Below are 23,596 nucleotides of genomic sequence, written 5' to 3'. Positions count from 1 at the left end.
CTGCACTTAATTTGCTAGTAATAAGCACTTAATTCGAGTGGCTAATGGAAAGGACAAAACTGTCTTAGATTCTTGAATGATTTTTTGTTTTGGTTCTTGAATGTTTGAAATTTCTCTTGATAGGTGAAACAGGGAACATGATCTGCAGAGTAGATTGCAGAGAGCAGAAATAGAGGGGGTTGGTCTCTTTTCCCAGGCAACTATCAGCAAGACAAGAGGGCATGGTCTCAAGTTGTGCCAGGGGAGGGTTAGGTTAGATATTAGAAAGAATTTCTTTACAGAGAGGGTGATCAGACATTGGAATGGGCTGCCCAGGAAAGTAGTGGATTCTCTGTCCCTGAAGATTTTTAAAAAGAGACTGGATGTGACACTCAGTGCCATGGCCTAGTAACCTCAGCGGTAGTGGATCAAGGATTGGACTTGATGATCTCAGAGGTCCCTTCCAACCCAGCTGATTCTATGATTCTATGAAAAGAGAATGCATAACTTTACCATGTAAGAGAGGGATATTGGACCTTCCTCCATTCCCCAAAAAATAGGAGGGTGTTCATTAATGTCAGGTTCCCTTCTCAATGAATTTCCTCTTCTCCATCTCTCTGTTTGAAACTCCCTAATCTATGGCTCATAATGAGTATGAGAGTAATTCAGTTACTTCCAGCCAGTGTTTTGTCCTTGCTTCTTCAATAGGCTATAACTCTCCGTATTAAAAGGCATACTCTAGAATTTATTAGAAATAGAAGAAAAAAATTCCGTTGATGGAATTCACTGGGCTTTGGTTGAGGCCTTCATTGAGAATGTTTCCTTAATCATACTTGCATCCTTGGAATTCCATGCTCCAAATACATGAATTAATTTGGTTTTACTATTGTTCCCTCCTGTCCACCCCTAGAGAATCATAAAAACTTATCTTGCGGAAACGGGCATAGAAATTGCCTTGAGTAGCATCGGCATATATGTTCTTTTTGTCTCCATAAGGGGAAGCTTTTAGTGTCTAAATTTGAAAATTGTGCATCCTCTTGATGTTTTCAGTTTCTAATCTGGACTCTCTGAAACCCCATCAACATTTTGTTTTATTTTATTGATTTCTTCAAATGTTTGTTCCCATCAGCTAGTATGGAGTAAGAGATTTATGATGCATAGGCTTTATGTTAATTTTTTACCTGCCATGACTGATAGATGGAGTTCATTACTTCTGTGGTTCACATATGCTATTCAGTTCCTTTAATGCCTGTTGAAGCTCTCTAGGCTTTAGCTGCTGGTTTTCTGTTTCTGCACAAGATCTCTCTGCAACTCCAGCATCTGACTGTATCAGTGGTTGAGTTCTGAAAGTGCACCCACCTGAGCTGTTAACCTGAAGTCTTAAGGTCTTTTCATGAAGAGGATAACAGGAAAGTACAGTGGTGCCTTGCGAAGGAGTTCAGGCTGCCTCTTGACTTATTCTGTATTTTACGTGAGCTGTGACATTGGCAGCACTACATCCTACTGCAAAACTGGAAGCTAGAAGCCATTGCTCTGTGAGCACAGTGTGTGTTTTGCTGATAAATGTGTGGAGGTGAGGAGGAATAAGGAGGTTATCTCAAAGAATTTGAAACTCAGAGAACCAGCTGAGGTTGTTCTGTACTTTCTTTTATTCTCGTCAGCTGTAGATCGGTTGGAGCAAAACACATAAAATAGCATGAAAGCATTTTTTAGAAAATGGACTGGGTGGAGTAGTAGCGGGAAGGAAAACTGAGCAATGCCTCGCTGTGCGAGATTTTAAAGCAGGGTGTTTTACAAACAGAAGTTGTCTTCTGAGGCCTTCATGGAAGCTGTAAAAGGTGCTGGGGGTAGTGGGGAGAGTGTTATGTTCAGTAGCTTGCTTTGTAAAACAATGCAAAGCATGTTCTTTAATGCTTCCTGAATAGTGCTAGAAATGTGGAGAAGACAGAGCACTTGGGCAAGAAAGATTTCTTAGAACATGGTGCTAAGGAATGTCTCAGACATCACTTCATGCAGGCTGCCCCCCAGGAGTCCAAACCACGAGGCTTAAAACAATGGACAAGATGGAAGAAGCAGGATTTTTTTAATGAGAGTCTGAAGTGGATATTGTTCAGTTCACTCGCTCTTTTTTTTTTTCTTGTAATTTTATATTAATGTTTAATTCTTTTACAAGCGTCTAGTCTGTGTTTACGTCAAAGATAGGTATGTTCCTAGCAATTCCCTAGAGCTATGGTCTGCGGACAGCTGGTTTATTACATTTGGTGCTTTCCCTCATTCTGTTTGGCTTCTGTAGTAAACAGTTTAAAATATATAAATACTTTTCAAATGAGAAAGAATGCAAGTAGCACATCGCCAGTGGGAAAACAGTCCATGATATTATTAATAAGGGATTGTGGCTCTTAAGAATTTCTTCATGATACAGTCAGGTTGTTCTGTGGATGATGGAGCAGATAAAGCCATCCTAGTCCTTGGGGACTAGGAAGGTATAAGCTGAAGATTTTCTATTTTCATGTTTTTCTATTTTTGTGTTATTTGTAGCCTTTTTCTGTGAGTTGTTTTGATATTTAACAGTAGGCCTTTTTCCAGTAGGGGGGTACCAGTATTGTTTTATGGTTTGTCACATATTTGTAGGTATATATGAAAATATGCCTTTATATATATATTTAAATAAAAATAGCTTTTAGTAACTTTTAAGAAATGCAGTATTTTGAGACCTCTAGTTTTGAAATGAAGGACAGCCATTATTGATGCAGTAGCACATTTCCTTGTATGATGAAGTTTGGAATAGCATGTGATTTCTGAGAAAATCATTCAGTTGTACTTAGATCCCAAGAAATTTTCTACTTTGCCTGTTTATCTTTATAAACATACTTCTGTAGATTATATGGTTTCAAATCATGTTTAGATAGAAATTAAATTGTGTCCCATCAGTGATATTGACTCAGAAATCATGTTCTTAAGAGTGAGATTTATATTTCATTGTCTATTGAAACATGCTCTTTTCTAGGTATTGTTCCTTCCCTTGTATCTTTTCCAGTGACAGGAGCCAGTCTCAGTCGATGATCAGCCTGATTTCTTTCTGTTCCTCCTCTGTGCTTATGAGAGTGGACAGAGTTACAGGACAGTTTGGGAATCTTTTAAAATCAGATCTAAAGTTCTGATTCTCTGGAACTAGATAAAAGCTGCAGAAGACGTGACTGCATTTATCACAGTATGGTAATGAACTTAAGCATCTATTCAGATGGAATACTTTGGAACTAGGTAGTGGCCTTCAGTAGGAACTCAGTGGACATGCAGCTGGGTAGTGGGGCATGGAATAAACATATGTTGAGGCTGACCGGAGAGTCACCTGGCAAGTTGACCAGACATCCTGAAAGATAAAGTCTCTCCATTGCTGTCTGAGGTAACTGTGTGTTCCTCTTCAGGGGAGGAAGGGAGCAGGCATGGTTTTGTAGCAAAAGTGTCCTTCATATTTGCAGGAAAAGGTGAGGAAGAATTGAACTGACAGCAAAGGAGAGCAGAAAATTCCATCATGCAAAGTGCATGGATTAAGAGATCCTAACTTACTCATTGCATTCTTACCTAAGCCCCAGAAGTGCTTGAGGGGAGGAGCAAAATGAAGTAGGGAAAATGAGTAAAAGGATTTATTTTTTTTTTAACTAGATATACAGATGGAGTATTTACTTACTCTATTTAATTTCAGTTTTGGAACCCTTAGGAGTCCATGAATGCTTCCAGTGTCATATCTCTCTCTCTAAGTGGGCTGTGCTTGTAAATCTCATGTAACATTTGAACTTGGAGGAAAAAGTGCTGTTATGTTGGTGTAGGTAATTAGAAGCAAGTGAAGCTCATCAGTCCTGTATACTAGCAGATAAAAGCTAGCATGTCTCACTCCTGTAGAGAGATTACAGGTACAATCAGTGTGTCAGGGGAACCAAGCAACGATAGCCCTGGCATGTTCTTGCCAGTGCTGTGTTTAAGGGCATATACGTATTACATGCTTTGTCCACTGACGACTGATGTATTGGGGAGGTAGTATCTAATTTCAGGGATTTCACTCTACTTCCTTTCAAGTGGGATCTCTGTAAACCAAGAATCTCTCCAAGACTTCTCAGTTTGTATTTCACACCTGGTCTATGCTCATTATTGTTTCTGATACCACTGCAGTTGTACAGCCCCAATGAGAATTTCTAGGCAAATTTGAATGCCCTGTACTTCTATTTTTGTATTATAGGTGTTGCTCTTAAAAACGTATTAGTTACACCTTTCGGTTTAGATGCTACAGTTGAAATTCCTTGAGCTTTGTAGTGTTTATGGTAGGGAATATGTTTAAAATGTATGAACATATTGTAGTAATGTTGGTTAGGGTTTTGGGGTTTTGTTTTTGTTTTTTTGTTTTTTTCACAGAAAGCAAAAAGCGTAAGTATGATCTCTGTGCATTGTATGTTTTCAAAAACCTTTAAAATTTTAAGTTTATAATATCACAAAAATGTGCTTTTTGTTGTTTTTTTTTAAATTACACAATATGAAAAAAAACTCCCAAAACACAACACTTGCAGAACCCCAGTGTAATTGAGTGCTTTAGTGGTCTGTGAGGGCAGTTGCAAAACAATATTATGAATTCTAAATCAGAAATGGGTTCGGGGGGAAGGTAGGCAAATTTGCATAGGAACAGTTCACGAAGAGCTACTTAAATACCAAGAATCTCTGGCTCAAAAAGTTCCTAATACTTTGTAAGCTGGAAATCTGTGCCAGAGGAAGCATCAGACTGTGTTTGCTTATATGCTTTCTCCAGCCATCCAGTGCTACCTTGTGCCCAGAATGGATTTTGTAGACCAGTTATACTTGTGCATTAGTTCAGTGGAGGCTGGGACTTGTCATGAGATGGAGGTAAATGATTGTCAAGGTAAACATAGAAATAGAAGCAGCATAGTAGAAATAGAGACAGCATAGTAGAAGTAGGAGGTTGGGGTTTTTGTCTCTGGCAAATATTTCACACTTTTTTTTTTTTTTTTTTAACTTTTCTAAATTTTGAAATGTACGAAAACAACTGGGGGATTGTTCTCCCTAAGCCACTGAAATGGAAAGGGAAGGGAGAGGAAAGCAAATGTAGGAAGTGTAAATGAGTATAACAAAGGCTTTATGCCTGTGAGCACTTTCTGCATGTGCTTTAATTTCATTTCAGTGGTTATTTTCATTGAAATGAATATAAGTATTACTAGAGTAAAGTTAAACTGGCATGTGAACTTGCAAAAAGGAGTGGGAAAAAGAATGGTAAGGAAGAAAGTAGAATCATTAAAGAGACACTTTGCAGAGGTGAAAGAAAGCTGGTTCTTGGAGATAAAAACTTAAAAAAGATTAAAGAACAACTTGTCTCAAAGAAAAGCAAACCTGATAGCGAAGGGAGAATAAATCAGGATTCAAAAGCAGGAAGACTGCCTTTGCACTGAGGAGCGCTGTGTTGCTGTAGGCCTCCTTCTCAGTGTCTCCTACTTCATGCTCTGCATTATTAAAGCTCAAGCTAATTTTTTTAATTGTATACCAGTTTGCTGTCAAAGTGCAGTTGGCTTTTTAAATGGGCAATAGTATACTGTTACTTAGGTTTATTAACTTAGAATATTGTTTGTTTGCTTCTTTGTTTGTTTTTGTTGAATTGGAAGAATGTAATTTCTGGAAGGGTCTGTCCTGATTCTGGTATTCCTGATGATGTATGAAGGTCATCGGTGCTATATTTTCGGGGGTAGAAAACTAGGCAATGCTAAAGGCAGTTCTGGAGGGATTTGGGAGGTCTTGGTTGCAGGGTGTGAATTAATAGATGCATGCACGCAGCAGGGATAAGTGCGAAGTGTTGAGTCCACGAACACACAGTGAGCAGGGATCAGTAGTGTGGTAGTTTTATGGAAAAGGAGGTGTAGAGTGTGATAGATCACAAATCATCAACATCATGCTCTTGTTAAGGAAACTGTGCCCTGGGATTTATGACCAGTAGTGTATCTGGCAGTACAAGTAAAGTAATCCTCCTGTTATGTTTTGTAGGTGTAAGGTCTCAGCTGAAATAAAGTTTCAATTTTGTGCACCTCCAAAAAATGCAGACCAGCTTCACACATCAGTGCAGGTGGTCAGGAACATTCAGGTGTCCAGGGCGGGGAGGAATAGAAGAACAAAACATCAGAAGACTACTTGTCAGTTTAAAAAAAAAATGTATTTGGAGGGGTTTTTTTTGTTAATTTTTTTTTTATTTGCTTTTCTTTTGTTTCTTGAGGGGAAAGACTTAATGTGTAAACTCATCTACTGACCTTCAGGAAATAGTGGATTGAAATGGCACCAAAGGATGCAAACTTGGACTTCAGAGTAGGATTTTGTAATGGCAAAGGTAGCATGCATCTGGAATACATTTTCAAGGATGTTGAAATTTTTGTTGAGCTTAAACATGCAGAGCAACCCATTTAACATCTGCCAGGAATACTTTTAAGTTTAAATTGCTTCTTATGTGGGGAGAAGGATGCAACAGTCATAGTCCCTTCATGCCCCTTTTTCTTGTACTCAAGAAAGGCTGAAGAGCCTTTGGGTCTTCTCTGACTGGATCTTTTCTGATTGTGCACTTGTGTGTGCATTTGTGTGTTTAATAAAGTTGGCAATGGCGACTGGAGTTTGTGCAGTAATTTTTCCTGTTGTTATGCATTAAATGTGCTCACAGACTAACTAACGGAGTATGCCTCTTGAGAGTAATAGAGAAGGACAAGAAAGGTGAATTTTGTAGGGTTTTAAACAGCAAGTAAAAAGGTGGTAGCAGTTCTTGGTGTGCTCCAGCAAATGTCTGAAGTCTTGGACCAGTTATGTCACCTGCTATGGCAGACTTTCCCTGGATTCTCTTATCAACAGTAAGAAAGGGAAACACTGTCAGATGGTGATTCAACTAGAATTGCTTTTCTCACCTAGAATTGATGGTTGTTTTTCTTCAGCTATAAGCAGCAGATGGATGATGAAACTAAGCCTTAGTGAATCAGTTAGAAAAATAAACACTTATGGACTATTTTGGAGTGGGTTTTTTCCAGTTCTAAGACAAACCAAGTTTTCACTAATAAGGAGTTCAGTGAGCTCTCTGATTTTTGTGCCAGCCCTTTTATGACATTTGGTTTTGCTGAGCCTCTCTTTTAACTTCAGGGTTGAACTTTGGCTTCACTCTTCTGTGGTAGCCAAGGCACTGTATAAAGTTAATGCTCAGGCTAAGCTGCATTGTTGTCGAATAGGAGAGAGAATATTGGGAAAAAAAAATAAAAACCAGTTTTGAACATAGAACTCAAGTAGTTTGTTTTGAAACAGATGTTAAGTATTTACTTAGCGTTTTACTAGTTTTTCAACTTCTGTGCTTCATCATGACACAGTATATTAATTGGCAGAATTTTCTATTGTGTTATCTGAGCAGTGAGTTGTTTAATAGATCTAAGCATATACTCTTTGTTGTGATTGTTCATGCCTGTGCTCATGCCAGTGAATTGTGGCAAGAGTGAACTGATATATCAGTGGAAATACGAATTTCCACAAAGGTTATTTTTTGCTTACTCTCTTGAGATCAAGATGACCCAGGATACTGTGCTTACAGCTCTCACAGTTCTGATTGGTTTGCTCCGATGCTGTGATAACCCGCTTTTTTTCCTCTTCTTCCCCACCCCCCTTCAAATGCAGACATAAAGTACAGTGGGCTCACTGTGGCTCAGGATCAAGATTTCAAGGTTTTGAGCCATTGGATTTTCTAATGACTGGGTTGTCCCAGTAAGCTGTTAGATGTACACTTGGCACAAAGAGAACTCAGTGATTGGAGTGGTATATGGGCTGTGGGACTTACGTAAGGGAAAGACAGATAACTTCTCAGTGAATACTTGATATATTCTCTTTTGGCAACTTTCCTGCTAGGCCTTTCCTGTAACCTCTCTGATGTTTGTCCAGTTCTTTCTATAGGTTTTGTGGAACGTTATGTTTTGTTGGATGTCTTCAGCTGGTGCTCTTCTTACCTTGTGGTTTGTTTCAGTGACTGCTCAGAGGGTGGACAGTAACTACGTCAGAGTAATGCTCTCATGAAGAACTTGATGTATAAATAATTGCAACTGCTCAAGTAGTCATGCTGCTGCAAAAGCCTTGATTACTTGTTATCTTGGCCATCTAAGAATATTGTGGTTTTATAGTTGCATCTTGAATGCTGCATATCAAACATATAACTTTCTCAGGAAGAGTGTTGCTTTTAACTTAATTTTACTGCCCAGTTTATTTGGAAAACTATAATATACTTTCTGCATGTAATTATGTTAATTAGTGGTATTAACCATGTACTTCCTATAGTCTTTGTAGGAGCGACAAAATAGATGTTAAAAGCTACATGGGGAGTTAATTGAATGTATGAAACACAGTAAGCAATGTGATATCGCTGCTGTTAAGGTCATGTTCTTTTTCTGCCTTACTCCCTTTTCTGCTTATTTGCATTTCTGCATTGAATTTTTACTACTGAATTGCTGTAGTTTTGGTTGGGGTTTGTTTAGGAGAAGAGGGAGAGAGAATCTGTGTGTGTGTGCACTTTCGTTTGTTTTTCTTTTGTGGTAAGTGCCACACTCCTGTGTCAAGTTAGCAAATGGGAGTTAGTATGTTAGCAAAAATGAGCCAACAGGAGTAAATCTGTGGAGAAAAAGGTCTGGTGCCAAAGTCCCTTTGCAGTTCAGAAAGTTCTGCTCTGAGCAGGCTGCAGCCTGGCCCTTCAGGCTTCATGCCTCATCAGCTGAATACTGAAGAGGGGTGCTGCCCAAGTGTGTCTTCCTGCTTGATTTTGTCTAGAAATGCAGTTCATGGGTGCCATTACTGCTCAACAGCATGAGCAACAACTCAGTGGAGTCTCTCTCACTGGAGATACTCAAGAACTGTCTGTATGCAGTCCTGTGCCATGTGCTCTAGGACAGCCCTGAGTGGGCAGGAATGTTGGACCAGATGGCCCACTGTGGTCCCTTCTGACCTAACCTATTCTGTAAACTGGGAGATGATCTTCAAAAAGGCATTCATAATACAAACAAAGATGCTGGTGTGTCGCTGAACACTTCAGTCCTAGACAGCATCAGTTTTCCTTGTTTTTTTACGTGAGTAGTTGAGAAAGGGCTGTCTGCTCAGAGGGCTTGTCTCTCTGTTACTGCGAGGATGAAGGCAATGAGCATTGGTAATGTTGGGTCTCAGCTGTATCTGTGCTCTCCCTGTTGTACATGAAGAATGTGCTTACAGATCTCTCCACTTGTAGACCATTTCTAAATGGTTCATAAAACTACAGTGGTTTTGTGTTGTGTTTTGTTTTTATTTTGTGGAATTGGTGTCCTTTCAAGGCTCTACTGAAAAGACACCAGGTACATATTCTACTAAAACTACATGGGTTTCACCTACACTTGCTGATGGTTCTAGTGTGCCCAGTCCCTTCTTCACCTCTGCCTCCAAATCCAAAACTTCTGGTAAGGTAGTGGATAGGAAGGTAAGCTCTGAATCCATGAGAAAAGGTCGTAGATGGTTCAAGAATCTCGCCTATTTACCTCAATGCGTACCTGGATGTAGCTTAAATCAGTAGTACTATTTACTTCTCCAGAACTCTCTGTGGCTCAGTGTTACTGCTGCTATGAAACTCCTTTCAAAGAAGTTACTTTTATTGTCTGTATTTGTCCATAATTTTACACAGTATCTTGCCCTGCTTTCTCTTGCCTTTAGTTTAGGCTTTTTTTTTAAATGCTCTCTTTGCAATTCACGTTATGACATGTATATTGATTATGAGAATGTTTAAGACAATTTTAATGAAACATCTTATTTCCTCCTCTGTTATTCCAGATCAGAAATATGTAATTTCTTCTCCCTACCTTGAAAACTTAAAAAGTTATATAAGAAACATGTTCGTTAAGTATAGCTTTTATAAATCTAGTAACAATGCGTGGCCATCTTCTTATTTTAAAAACTTCGTAATTCAATAGAAGATGTCTTCCAGAAATAATAAAAATCTTTTAGGACATTTATTTTTTTAAGTTAATTTTTACATCTCTTTGCAGATGTATTTGTCAGGCCTTACATCAGAAGATCTCTGTTTTGGTCACTCACCAGTTGCAATACCTCCGTGCTGCAAATCAGATTCTAATTTTAAAAGATGTAAGTGATTTCAGTGTCTGTACTTATACTTTGAAATTATCCTTTTCAATCTAAGAATTTTTAGTCAGATTTTTATTTTTAGTTTGTAAATATGTTTTCTGTCTAATGACTCTATATGTTTTTAAAGTTTTATAGTTATTAATGAAATAGGTTGATTTTTCTTGGAATATCTTCCCTGAAAAATCTATTTTGGAATTTTATCATGCATAACAATAATCTGACGTCCTGATTTTTATGTGAATTAAGAACTATTATTTCTTCAAACATTTTGTCTGGTTTTGAAATAGAGTTTTAAATTTCCTTTGCTTCAAGTTTAATATATTGTGAGGGAATTTTGAGACTCTGTTAATGTTTGCTTTTATTCTTGTTTCTTACATGTGAATTAAGAAGTACGTTAATTTTGCAACAAATTCATTTTTAAATTAAGGCTGAGAAATGGTCCCAGATGCCTTTAAGAATGAGCAGGTCTTCATTGTGATAGTTCTTTCTAAACTTTGTTGTACTAGATATTCAGAGGTGGAGGGGAAATGGAAGAACTGCAGTTTGGGGTTTTTTTCACTTTCTTTTTAAAGGTTGGTAGTGAAATATGTGAAATTACTTTTGATGCATTACGAAACTGCAGTAAAGGACACTACCATCTTTTTCCTTCCACTGAGATCTCTTTAAAAGTTACAGTAGCTCTTTAGAAATGAGTTTGTCATAGAGCTGTAAGCAGTGTGGAAATGATCTGTGTTGCACCTTGTTGGACTCTGCGAGGACCAGGAAATTAAGGTGTTTACCCCTAGACTGGAGTAATATAAAAAGACTGATGCTTATGTATGTAGTGCAGTAGATTGACCTAAGGCTGCATGGCTTGGCTGTGAGCCACGGCTTCTCCAAGGAGGTGATTCTCCCCTGGTTGCAACTGGAGATTTTGTCATGCTGTTTGTGCGCTGCTTTGCCCAGATAGCTGCCAGGAGGGGACTGGTTAGAGCATAAAGAGCTTCTAAGTGAGAAATCAGCAGAGCTTTCAGCTCAGTTACTGCAGTAGAACGTATGCTCAGCAACTGCAGAACCCCAGAAACAGCAAGGACAGATAGGAAAAATTGTCCTTTACAGAAAGTGTATAATGAAAATAATCAAAGTTTATATTAATTGTAGGGTAAAATGGTGGGGAAAGGTACCTATGCAGAGTTCCTGAGATCTGGCATCGACTTTGCTTCCCTTTTGAAAAAAGATGAGGAGATAGAACCTCCATCAGTTCCAGGAACCCCCAACCTGAAGTCTTCCCGGAACCGAACCTTCTCGGAGTCCTCTGTCTGGTCCCAGGATTCATCTGTGCACTCACAGAAAGATGGAGCAGTGGAACAACCACCTGTGAGTGCTCAAAGGATAGACGTGTCTCAACTCTTGTCTGGCTGTTTTTTAACTTAAATTTTGATATGGGCTTTCCCTGCAGCATTGGAATATCAGGGATTATTGAATTCCATTATCAGGTGAGAGCTCGCTCACAGTGGACCTGCCCAGCTGTGCTTGGCTGGCAGCCCACAGCTCTGTGTCGTTCTGTTCAAACCCAGCAGAGTCAGTTTGTGCAGTTCATCAGCTCTGCTGGATGCCAGAAGCATTCACTGTTGGTGTCCAAAGACACTACACTGGGCTTCCTTCAGCCTGTCTTCTGACAGCGCTGCTTTAAAGGGCCACTCTCGCTGTATTTGGTGGGTTCTGTGTGTTGGTGCAGTGTTGAACTGAAATTAACACTTTCTTTGAAATCCTGAGTTCTGGGAAGTGTATGCAGAAGCCTTACCTTTATGCAAAGTCTATATTTGCATGGCTGGCATTAATGTATGCATAAACATACCCACATGATCTTGAGCTGGCCCTGAGGGGGTAACCCTGGGACACCACTGCCTTGCTCTCCCCAGCCCTTTTGTTGCTGAAAACAGAAGGTGTCAGTATGACTTCCAGGCGACTTGTTATCTTTTGGGTCTGCACAGTGCAAAACCAGCCCTAAAATTTCTGTACCAGAGGTGGCCTTCTGCTCGTGTGTTTGCATTCACATAGAACAGTGCAGGATCCCTGTAACCGTGCTAGGGTTGGGTTAGTGCTGCATCTATGGAACGAGTAATCCCTGTATATCTGTGATGATTGTCACCTTTATGCTATGGGTATATATTATTTCTTCTCTATAATGAAAAGCAATGAGATTTAAAAAAAAACCACAAACCAAAAAAAGGTACAGACTTTTTCATATTTTTTGGAGGAATGGTTTTATGCTCAAAAGCATTAAACTTACCCGATACTAATGTCCCAGTGGCAACTCCTCTCTTAAATTCTCTTAAATTTGCAAAGGTGTTCCAGACTTTTTAGCAGCATTAGAACTGTTCCGTGTGGGTGGAGGAAAGTGAGAAAGGGGAGTGTGTGGAGATACAAAAAAAGACCAAGATAGGCTTCTCACCTTATATGGGCAAGTAGGTGGGATTTCTCTTTTCACATCTGAGTCAGATCTGTTGATTCCGCTGCTCATTGTTCCCCATCCATTGTTTGCTTAGTATGATTTCTCATTTGCCATTTTACTTGTTTTCCCTATTAACAGATGCTTTGTTGGTACATACAAGGAGATGATTAGACCTTTATGGTTAATTTTTAAGTCCTGCCATATGTTGCTTGATCTTGGTACATACTTGTAGAAGAGTATTTGCTTTAAATACTTTTCTGGAAAGGAAGGGTTGCACGGACTTGCGTTCTGAAAACAGAATTTTCCCCAAGTAAAGGCCTTAGTTTCTGGAACTGTTGCGAGTGAAGGTAGTGTATAAGAAAAAACTGGTTTAGCGATCAGGATACGTATTTCTGGCTAGATCTGAAGCTTTGTTATATTTGGTGATGAAATACCGAATAAAATCCTCACAGTGTTACCTTGCAGAATAGATTTTTCAGTATTACTGCACTGAGACTAATTTTTTTTTTTGTCAAAGCTGTAGTTCGATATTTAAAGGTTTTAGTGCATAATCACTTTATTTCCTTGTTTAATTGTTTGATAATTCTGAACCATGAGTTTCAAGTGGCTTAGTCTGAATCTGTAACTGCAATGTTGATGGGTTTTATTCTGTGGTTTTTTGTTTGTTTTTTTTTCAGGGTGAAAATACAGTGGCTGCAGTGCCAGAGGAGAGTCGCCATGAGGGAAAAATTGGCTTTAAAATTTACAGAAAATATTTTACTGCAGGAGCAAACTACTTTGTGATTTTTATACTCATAGTATTCAATATTCTGGCACAGGTAAGTTGTTGGGAGCCACAAATAATATTAAATGTATTTTGGGTTTGCCTTTTTTCCCCACTTTTTTTCCTTTAATTTTCTTTTTGACATAATGTATACTTTTTACTGTGATGTGTCATTTAAAATGTTTGGGAGTGTTGTGTTCTTTAATAATTTTGTAGTGTACTCATTCAAATTTTATGTGTCAGCGTAGAATATTGGTACAGCATTGAGAAGTCTTGCACTGATCCTTACTTCAGCAATTTTAATATTTCAATAAAATAATGATTTTGATGACAACACGGCACAGAAATTGTAAGCCAGTCTGATTTTTTGAAACAGAGAAGAAAATAGTAAGGTGTATAAAGTAGTGTTCAACAAACCTGAACAGTCATCATCTTTCCAGTTCAGGAGGGTAAAGAGGTTTATTGGGTATGGGAGTACAGAGTCCGACAGAAGTGTTCAAAGAACAGCTTGTCTGCTGGTAACTGCAGATCATGAGAAGAGCTAGAAGGAGGGTCACTGTTTAGCAAAATAAAGTGAGGAAGGGGATAGGCAAATATTTTGTGTAACGCAGACTGGAAAAGGTATGTAAAAGAATTTCTAAACAAGGAAAACTATTTTGATACTTACCGAAAGAAATGGGTGAGTTGAGGAAGCTGCATGAAGATACCTTATTGCCTTTTTCTTTGTTTCCTGCTGAGAAAAGCTCAAATTCATTTCATGGAAATGATTTGACTGGGTTGTAAAAAAAAGTCTATATATTTTAACATGTTACTTAATTTTTACTTGTCCTTGATTCGAGTCTGTTGGAAAGATAGCAAAACAAGATCAGATCTCTGTAGTAGAACACCCACAACTTGAAATTCACGTGAACAGGGGTGTATGTTGAGATAAATAACCCTTTTACAAGTTTGAAATCACTTCTTGTCAGAGGAAGAAGGTGGCAGTAGGAGTTTTTCCCTCCCTCTTCTCTCTCATCCTCCTTCAACCCTGTTTCTGGTCATTATCTCCCGTAAACACAAATTTCAGGACTGGTGACATCAGAAAGTTTGTTAATCAAAAAGCATTTTCAAATATCTCTAGTAGCAAATTTAGGAACTGAAAAAATGAGTTCTTTAATGTGCAATTAACATACATGAGGAAGAGCTACTATATTTTGTTTGCTAAAGTATATTGCTTTCCTTTAGTTTGCTATCATGTAAGGTAATTTAAGGTAACTTCTTTCTTTGTAGAGCACCTTCTAATGTGCTTGGCAAATTGCTACTGGTCTTGAAAGACTGGATGGCATACTTTCCTGAATATGTGATGTTTTCCCAGAGAGCTTGAAAGAATAGCAAGGAAATTTAATTTTCTAATTTTTTTTTCATTTTGTAAGATGATTCTTGTGTTTGTCTCTTTTGCTCAAGGTGGCCTATGTGCTCCAGGACTGGTGGCTTTCTTACTGGTAAGTTGATGATAATAATAACTGGCCAGTCATTTCTGCCAGTCAGGTGCTGTTTGTTTAATAGAAATCAGTGTTGTATAAGTTTTTGTGGTAAGAGAATCTGTTCTAGGAAAGTTCAAATTACACTTGATCTTCCTCTGCCTTCCACTTATTCTGGGGAAAAGGGGGGAATTAAACCTTATACTAAGTGCAGACTGCGATTGCATCTACTTGTGATGCATGACAGCATCAATAAATGAGATCTTTTGAAGATTTTGACAGAGTTGAATCTAGAAACAACTAAACATACTTATTTGATGATGGTTATCTTCTGTATGCATTTCCACAGGGCAAATCGTCAAGAAAAGCTGAATCTCACAACAAATGGAAATAATGGAACAAATGGGACAGAACATCTGGACCTTAACTTTTATTTGGGAATTTATGCAGGTATTTACATATGCATCTGTGTGTGTGTCTAAGAACTATTTATTGTCTGATTTATTGTAATAGAGAGTTTTGAGAGGTGTGAAGCAATGGCAATGTGGGAAAATGTGATTTCTAGCAGCAACTGAGCAATATCTTAACAGATTGGTGTTGCTGAGTGTTGCTTCCTGATAAAAATAATTGCAGTAAAAGTTTAAAAATCTAAAAATCTAACAGAAGAAATAGGTTACATGCAGACTCTTAATTTGCTTTGCCTGGATTTTAGAAAATAAACTAAGAATTGAGTATTCAGAAAGTCAGTCACCATAAGGTTGTGGCTATTGTCTGTACTAATTGAGGTAAATCTTCAGTCATTATATGGATGGGCAAGAGGCATTAGAAATGGATCTTCATTCTGTGCTGTTCTAAAACTTTACATGGCTACATTCCTTCTGAAGTGCCATAGCAAAAGAACCAGTTTTTAAAAAGCATTCTAGGTGGGTATGCAAACGAGATTCTTAAAGAGCATTTCAATGTATTTCAATAGGTAGCCCTATATCCTTCTGAACATTCAGAAAAGGGTGTTGATCCTTGTATTCAGGCATCCAAACATCTTGAAATACTGCTCTGAAATATAGTAAAAATTGCTACAGAAAAATCATGTGCATGCTCTCAGACTCTGCTATTTAGCACTCCTAGTGATGTATGGTTTTGTACGGGATAGTACTTTCTTGATGGAGTTGTAAATGATTGGTGTGAGCAAACAGGTGGAATGCCAGAAGGATATGCTTTGAATGTACTCAGAAACATCTCCATGGGCAAGAGAATATGTGGAGGATTTTTTGTTTGGTTTGTTTTATGGAATCCACATGATCTAAGCGCTTGACAGAAAACACTATGCTTGGCCTGGGAAGCAACAATTTAGGAGCCAGACAAACTGGGCCCTTATTTTCTCTGTGTAATGTCTTATTTTGCGAACTGTTCCAGTGGACTGCACAGTGTGATTGAATGTGGCAAATGTGACTTTCTCTGACCATATAATCTAAACCACATTACAGAAAATTTTATCCTTTAAGGCATATTTTGTTCTAGATAGCAGAAGAACAGAAAGTACCTTTATATTGAAATGTTCGAGTGACTTACTTGCAATAGTTGAACAGACAGCATTGACTGACTTACACAAAATTGTAAGTGAAGTTGACAAAGTTATAAAAAGATAGTACATCTCATGACGTACATAATAATCCAACTTACCTTTTTCTATAACTTCTGAAACAGTATAAAAAAATTTAACATTTTTATTTCTGATTCCCAGTGTTTGGAAAAAGAAAAAACTTGCCACAGTAGTTCCTTCCAAGTCCTTGTTTTTATTATGAGACAAAGATTTGGAAGAGTAAAATTTCTGTTAATGGGAAACCCTGTTGGCCAGAACTGAGGTACCAGTTCCATGCCTTTTTTATAAAGCGAATGTTCGAAGGGCCCTTGTCTCTCTCCTGCAGAGGTTCTAAGCTCCTAAATAGTGAAAGCAAAAACCTTTGGCTTAAGACAGATCAGGTGAAGGACTTGAAAGTATGTCTCATTTGTTGAAAGTATGTCTCCCCAGCCATTAGCTCTCTTAAGGTGTTTTGTTTTGTGTGGATCATGCCAACAGGTTCCAGTGGCTTCCAAGCCCGAGTAATGTTGTACAGAAATTTGGGGTTCCCAGGATGTGGTCCCTCTCCTCCAGTTGCTCCCACAGACTGCTCTGAGGAATGGGCTGTGCCACAGCCTCCTGCTTAGTACCTTTCCTTCTCCCTTTTTGCATGACCCAGCTTTCCTGTTTCGGTACATTACTTTCGAAAAAGTTGTCTTTTACCTTCTTTTACTAGAATAGCAGCTGGGACAAGGCAAAGCAGCTCCCATCACAGCCATGTGCTTTTTTCTTAAAGACAGCACCTTACAGGATGTAAACAATAAACTGCAAGCAGACAAATGAAATAGTGATACCTTTTCTTGCTCCTTGGGAGCATACAGAAGGAAGCAGAATGGAATAACTTAACCACATCATGTAGCTTAAACCTCCCTCTTTCCCACTGTTACTACAGCTGTTCTTGAATTTTGTCCAGTTTTAATCTGCCCTTAGAATAGGACATGTTTTCTGTTGATAGAGTCTAACTTCAGGGTGTCCTCAAGGCCTGAGCATATGGGCTTGTGGTAGCTATGTTTATTTTCTGAAGCAGATCACCTGGAGCCTGGAAGCACTGCCAAATGTAAGGTTGACACCTTCCCTGTTCACCTTTATTGACAGGGAATTTGGGCAGCCACACTGGAGATTATGCACAACAAACAAAGCAGCAGCAATCTCATTCTTTGTTTCCATTTTTGCCCCGTAGCACCACTGTCTTGTAAGTGGAGTTGTGCCCAGAAAAGAGACAAACAGTCTGCAGACCAGTTCCTTGGAAGGGCTCTCTTTCACGCGGCATAAACAGTGCATCTTATAAAATGTTAAAAGAAATACACATAATTTAAATGAATTGGTGTGGTTTACAAGAGGAAGAATGGCATGAGTGGTTTGGGCTGACTGGGAGTAGCTCAAGGTTGTCTCTAAATAGCCATGTGTATATTACTTGGTTAGTACCTGCTGGCAAATGTTGAATCTTCACAGTGACCTCTGCAAGCCACAATTATACACGGCACTGTGAAATGAATTTCTTAGTAAGGCTGTTATGCAGAGGGTTTTAATACAGATTTATTTCATGGGTTAACAGACATTTGCTATATTTCTATAAAGTACCAATTCTTTTAAACCAAAAAAGAGAAATTGATTAAACTGATTCTGTGATAGTAACTGAAGCTAGTGACAAGTATATCTATGTTCTGCATTCAGTCTGAGTCCCCCTAGGCTTAAGTTTGGATTCTTGCTATATACAGAAGGCAAGAGAATTTGGTTTTAGTTCAGTTTTATGTTTAAGGGTTTTTTTCTTCTGAAATATTCCTATCTTTATGTATGCTCTGTTTATGTTTTTTTTTTATTATTTCAGGTTTAACAGTGGCTACAATACTATTTGGCATAATCAGAAGTCTTCTGGTATTTCAAGTTCTTGTCAATTCTGGTCAGAATTTGCACAACAAAATGTTTCAATCCATTTTGAAAGCTCCTGTCTTGTTTTTTGACAGAAATCCTATAGGTAAGTTTAATCGTAAAAAACACCTCAATATTTAATGTATCCCTGTGATTACGGTTTCTGGGCAATGACAATTTGATAGTGTTTTTGCACATTTATGGGGTTCTTCTCTTTAAATTTAAATTTTTACTTAAACACTCTAAATTTAACAGTATAGTCTTTTTAAATTTACAAGTCAGACTGCTTATTGATGGTTCACCTCATTGTCTCCAAATGCAGCCTACAGAACAATGAATTATCTGTAACTTTGGTGATGTACATCGACCTGTGTTTGCATTGCTGTTCTGATTCCGTTACACAAGGTGTCTTCAATACATTAAATGTGTATGCCTTTGTTTTTTGGGCATGCCTTGCGTGGGCTTTTCTTTGAAAGCTTAACCCCATGAATTATTTACCCTTTTAAAAAATAATTTTAAACATGTGTGGTAAGGCATAGTTTTGAGAAACTGCCTAGCTTACTGTCCTTCCGGAATGCACAAAAGGGTAAATAAAGTATGCAATTTAAAACAATAATCCAGATCCTTACGTTCTTCAAAAGAAATGAGAGAGAAGCTGGAGCAGAGTGAAGAGAGTTGGAAGTGGTACTGATTGATCTAGCCACTGGTTTCTCTCTTACATGAGAAACAGAAACCTGATGGTCTTGAGTCCCTTGGAAAAAAAAGGACATAGGCTTGTTCTCGTAGCTCCAGGAGGCATTTAATGATTGTAAGGATATATAGGAATGGCTTTATTATTTCAGAGAAATTAGTAATGTTTTCAGGAAAAAATACTCGTGAGAAAAAGGTTCATGACAATGATATGATGAATGAAATAAGTACAGTTTAATCTTAAAAAACCCTACAACTGCGGAAGTTTAAGGCTGTGTTACATGGCCTACTAGCACTTGGAGTCTGTGGCAATGTAAATTCAAGGCCACTGCAAAGGATTAGAAGGGAAGCCATAAGCTCAAGTGACAGGTTAGTGGAGAGCTGCTGAGAGCCCATACATCTCAAGAAATCATAGTGCTGATGTGGGCTGTTGTCAGATAGGCAAGGATTTTCCTCTTCTCTCTCTCTTGTGTATGTGTACAGCATATGCAGTAACTGTGTTTTTGAGGGAATAGTCATCATGTAAGAATGCCCATAAACCTGACTCATCATAACAAAGTAAAAACTACAGAGTAAACATCAGCAACAACGTAGGGTAATACCAGTTTGCTTTATAACATACTGTGAAGCTCAAATTAGCAGTGCACTGTAAAACTGACATTCATAAAACCTGCCTATTGCTGGTATTTCACACACTGTTGTGACTTACAGATGTGTGTTTCTATAAATCAGCAGATCTTTTATAATAGAAGATTAACTTCAGGATACATATATTTCTTTCCCTTCATCTTTCTTTTGGTCATGATTGCATGTGAAGGTTCTGATGTAAACATCTTTTGAAAAAGAAAAAATTTGTAAAAGGGAAAAGATGACGTGAGACAGTGCTCTTGTTCAGAACTGCAGCACGTAGCAGTTCTGAAATCCTGTTTGTAACATCTGTATTTCATTGTCTGATTTATATGGGTTTTTTACTGCATAGTTATCTTATAGAACTTCACATGCTATTTTTTGCATTGAGATGAGATGTATTTTTTGTGGTTTTTCCCATCTTTTTTAATATGCCTGACTATGAAAGACATACTAAAAAGAAATTGAAATAATTAAATGCTCCTTTTTCTAGGTTTGTGTTTGTAATAGTCAAGCCAAACTATTAGTTATCATATCCCATATTAGCAAAGCTAATATTGCAATGTCAGATCTATCATTTAAGCATCCAGCATGTTCTCAGCATTTATGTGAGGTCTCAAAGACCTTAGCAAAAGCAATTGCTGAACTGATTTTGCTGTTTTATTTATCAAAAAATAATCAATTAAAAAATGCCATGGCTACTATTTTGAACACACTGTTTGATCTGTGTTCCAAAGTCAAGGAAGGAAACTTAAATAAATAGATATCTCAAGCTCTTGGTAGTTCTTATTGGGGAAATATAGTAATGAGCAGCATCAGGGAGTCGACATTAGGAAATGGAAATATGTGGTGAATCATGACATGTCTGTCAGCTCCCAACAGTGTAGATCCAATCAGTCTTGGTGAATAAATAAGATGATTTATTTCTAAAAAAATTATGTTTTCTGAAGCAGTTTAGGCAGGAGCCCAAGATCTCTCTTTACGGATTGCATTAGCAGTATATAGGGAGGGGAAGGTTGTAAAGGGAATAGTTACCCAGATGATAGAAAAATTTCAGTGTATTTTTGGAACCTGGGTTACATAGCAGAGAGAGAAGAGGAATATTAGGACCCCTCTCCTTTCTCCCTTCCCACCCCAAAATATTTGTGTTTACACAGATTTCACGTTTCTGTAATTTGGCATAGGTCTAAAAATAGTTAAACATTACTGCATGTTTTGCATCAGAAGAACCTTATTAATAAACGACTGTCAATTTCTTTCTTTCTTAAACATTTAACCTAACCCTATTGAGCTGATAATCCTAAGTGACTAAAGTGAATTGTCTTACCCAGCATTCAGAAAAAATTACCAGGTATTTCTGACTGAAATTCAAATTTATCAGCAGATATCTATACAGCATCAGCTATAGTGAAAAACAGCTAAAGCTATAGTAAAAGCTTGATGGGTAGTTTGAGATTATTGTTAGTGTTTTGGGCTTTATCGCATCTGACTCATCTGCATTTGCTGACAGAACTTATTTTTTTTTGAGTGTAGAATCTGGCTCTCTTGCAACTTGTTTGCTCTTCTGTCCATATACCAGTAAGGGAGTGGCATGCATGTCAAAGTATCTGTAAGGTAGGAAGATGTGGACGTTTTCTGTTTCATAGTGAATGCTTTATATATTCCTCTTCACATGTCACTTGCAGGAATAAAGGGGTTGATTTCTGTGCATGTCTAGCACAAGAGGGCAGCATGATCTGTTTTATCCCAGTCGAGCATTACAATGGCTTGTTAGAAGGATAACAAAATTCATCTGTTACGTTCTTAGAGATGATATTTGAGGAGTGAATTTTCAACCTCTCTGCTGAGCATAGTAATGTAGTTCAATTCAGTTGTCTTTATTATTTGCAAGTATAGTATTTTCTTCTGATGTTTTACACCATAAGCTTTTCAGCTTCGTGTAGTGCTGAGTTCAGGAACTTCCTTGGTTTTTGGAATTAGTGGCCAAAAGTCAGATAGCCCTGTAGAGTCGGATGAGTCCCGTTGTGGAGACCTTCTTCAGCCATTAATCAGGGAGACCTTTTCAGCCATTATTCCTTTTAATTTCTTTTTCAAGATGTTTGGAAAATTTCAAAACTAATTTGTTACAAAGCTAGGTAAAAGGGGCCAGGACTTCAGCAGCAGTGACTCAATTTGGGACTTCCCTCTTTTGAAATTAGTTTCTTATTAATAGTTTAGGAGATCTTAGTTCTGACAAGCTTCAGGATTTGATTCAAGATTACTTACTTAGCTTGTAAATGAATTGTTCTTTTCTGGGATTTAGGGACAGAGATTAGAGAAGGGATGCTAATGCATAACTACATCACTTTCAGTAATGGTAATTTTAGTGGAGATTGTGTGTAATTTTGAATTGCATTGAGTTTAGGAAGCTGAAACCTACTGTTATTTTGCTGATGGGTGCTGTAAGAAATAATGAATGATATGCATTAATTTGTTCAGATAAAATAGGAGTCCCTTCCCCTTCTAGAGATCTGTCTAAAATTTAAGTTGAACAAGAATCACTACACAAACACATATGAAAATACAGCTTTTTTTTCCTTTTTTTTTTTTTTAAGTTGTATCACTCCAAACTCTTGGTTCTGACAGGAAAAAGAAATATTTTGGCAGACTTTACAGCATTTCTGGCCTTCTTAGAAACGAGAAACATTGAATTGTGTGATGGTGTCCTCCACCTGTTATATTAACAGATTTTCCCCCTCCCCTCCACCCCCCCAAATGCTTTGTGGAAGCTTTAAATAAACACTGATCCCTTTGGGTGCGTACCTAGACTTTGAGATTTGACCAGGTTATAAAGAGAAATGTTCTTTTTTGGTTTTGGCAGTCAGAAATTACATTCTGAACTGATAGCTAATAGCAGCACATAAAAGCAAACTCCAAATATAAAAAGATAAATACGTGAAAGAAAGCTGTTGTTATAACGAAGAGTTTGTTTTTCTTTAAGGCACAAGGTTTTTAATTATGGTGTTCATAAATCAAGTGTTGAAATGTCTATAATTTGACAGAGAAAGTTTCTTTATAGGATTAAAAACGTTCATCAATGCGCAAGTGCATTTTATCTGACTGAAGTGTCAAATGGGCAATGTTGTTTAAAGTGTTTCAACCATATAATATTTGAAATGAATATGATATTTCAGCAATCTGAAAATTACAATGCTGATAATGAGGTTGTTAAATTATACTTTATCAGTTGGATAGTGAAACTGCGCTAGTTAGCCTACATTAATGTATGCTTGTTCACACAAGTGATTCTGCTGAACAAGTAGCATGTTTAAACAAGAAATACTGGTCTTAAACTGTGTGATTTACAGTAGGTGGTGTTTTGGCATATCATGCAGTTAACAAGGCAAAGCTTCATGTTAAGATATTTCGTTTGTAGTCTCATTCGTCACTGACATAAATATTCAGTAGCAATGCCAGGAAATGTATTGTATTCCTATTTGACTCAATGACTCAATTGCTTTCTTTTTTTTTTTTTTTTTTTTTTTTTGGAAACGAGATCTGTGCTATCTTTCTAATGCAGTTTTCAGATATATCCTTGTGGTCAAGATGAATTCTACAGGATTGTGAAAAACTACACCAGCTCTTTTGACAGCTTTCATGTTCTCTTAAGCTAATACAAAAAAATACATTGTCCTTAAAGTAGCAGAGGCTTTGTTTTTGACTCTCTGTGCCAAGCGCTAAGGCACGTTCACATATGCGCAGGTTTGTTAGTTTATGTTGAAAAGAAGTCCCTGTAGGACAGCCTTTTGTTGTAAAATAAAAACACAGATTCTCTCTTCTGTGTTGGTAATCACTTGCATTTGTTGTTATTAAGATGGCAACACAATGGGTTCCATCAATCATCAAGATCCTTAACAATCACACAGTGTTGTAAATATTATGTTTGGGTGTTTGAGTGGAACAGCTCGTCACTGAAGTAGGTGTGGTAATTAAAACCTGTTAGGTTGCTACATGTGTTA

At 37.7% G+C, this 23,596-nt stretch overlaps 1 protein-coding gene across 7 annotated transcripts in view; it reads left to right on the top strand.

Annotated features, from left to right (window-relative positions):
• ABCC4 (ATP binding cassette subfamily C member 4 (PEL blood group)) overlaps positions 1 to 23,596 on the top strand; it is a 145,436-nt gene that overhangs the window by 37,477 nt on the left and 84,363 nt on the right. For all 7 annotated transcript variants that reach the window (XR_010428408.1, XR_010428409.1, XM_064646007.1 and 4 more), the window contains 6 exons: positions 10,041 to 10,137; positions 11,278 to 11,493; positions 13,249 to 13,389; positions 14,778 to 14,815; positions 15,144 to 15,244; positions 18,241 to 18,387. Coding sequence is in view for 5 of the 7 variants with exons in the window: in XM_064646007.1 (XP_064502077.1) it covers positions 10,041 to 10,137; positions 11,278 to 11,493; positions 13,249 to 13,389; positions 14,778 to 14,815; positions 15,144 to 15,244; positions 18,241 to 18,387 (740 nt within the window). In the remaining 2 variants the exon portion in view is untranslated. The remainder of the gene's footprint in view (positions 1 to 10,040; positions 10,138 to 11,277; positions 11,494 to 13,248; positions 13,390 to 14,777; positions 14,816 to 15,143; positions 15,245 to 18,240; positions 18,388 to 23,596) is intronic.

This window comes from Pseudopipra pipra, chromosome 2 (genome assembly GCF_036250125.1).
Source record: "Pseudopipra pipra isolate bDixPip1 chromosome 2, bDixPip1.hap1, whole genome shotgun sequence".
NCBI classification, from domain to species: domain Eukaryota; kingdom Metazoa; phylum Chordata; class Aves; order Passeriformes; family Pipridae; genus Pseudopipra; species Pseudopipra pipra.
Note: the sequence above shows the minus strand (reverse complement) of the source record. Positions and strands in the feature narration are given on the sequence as shown.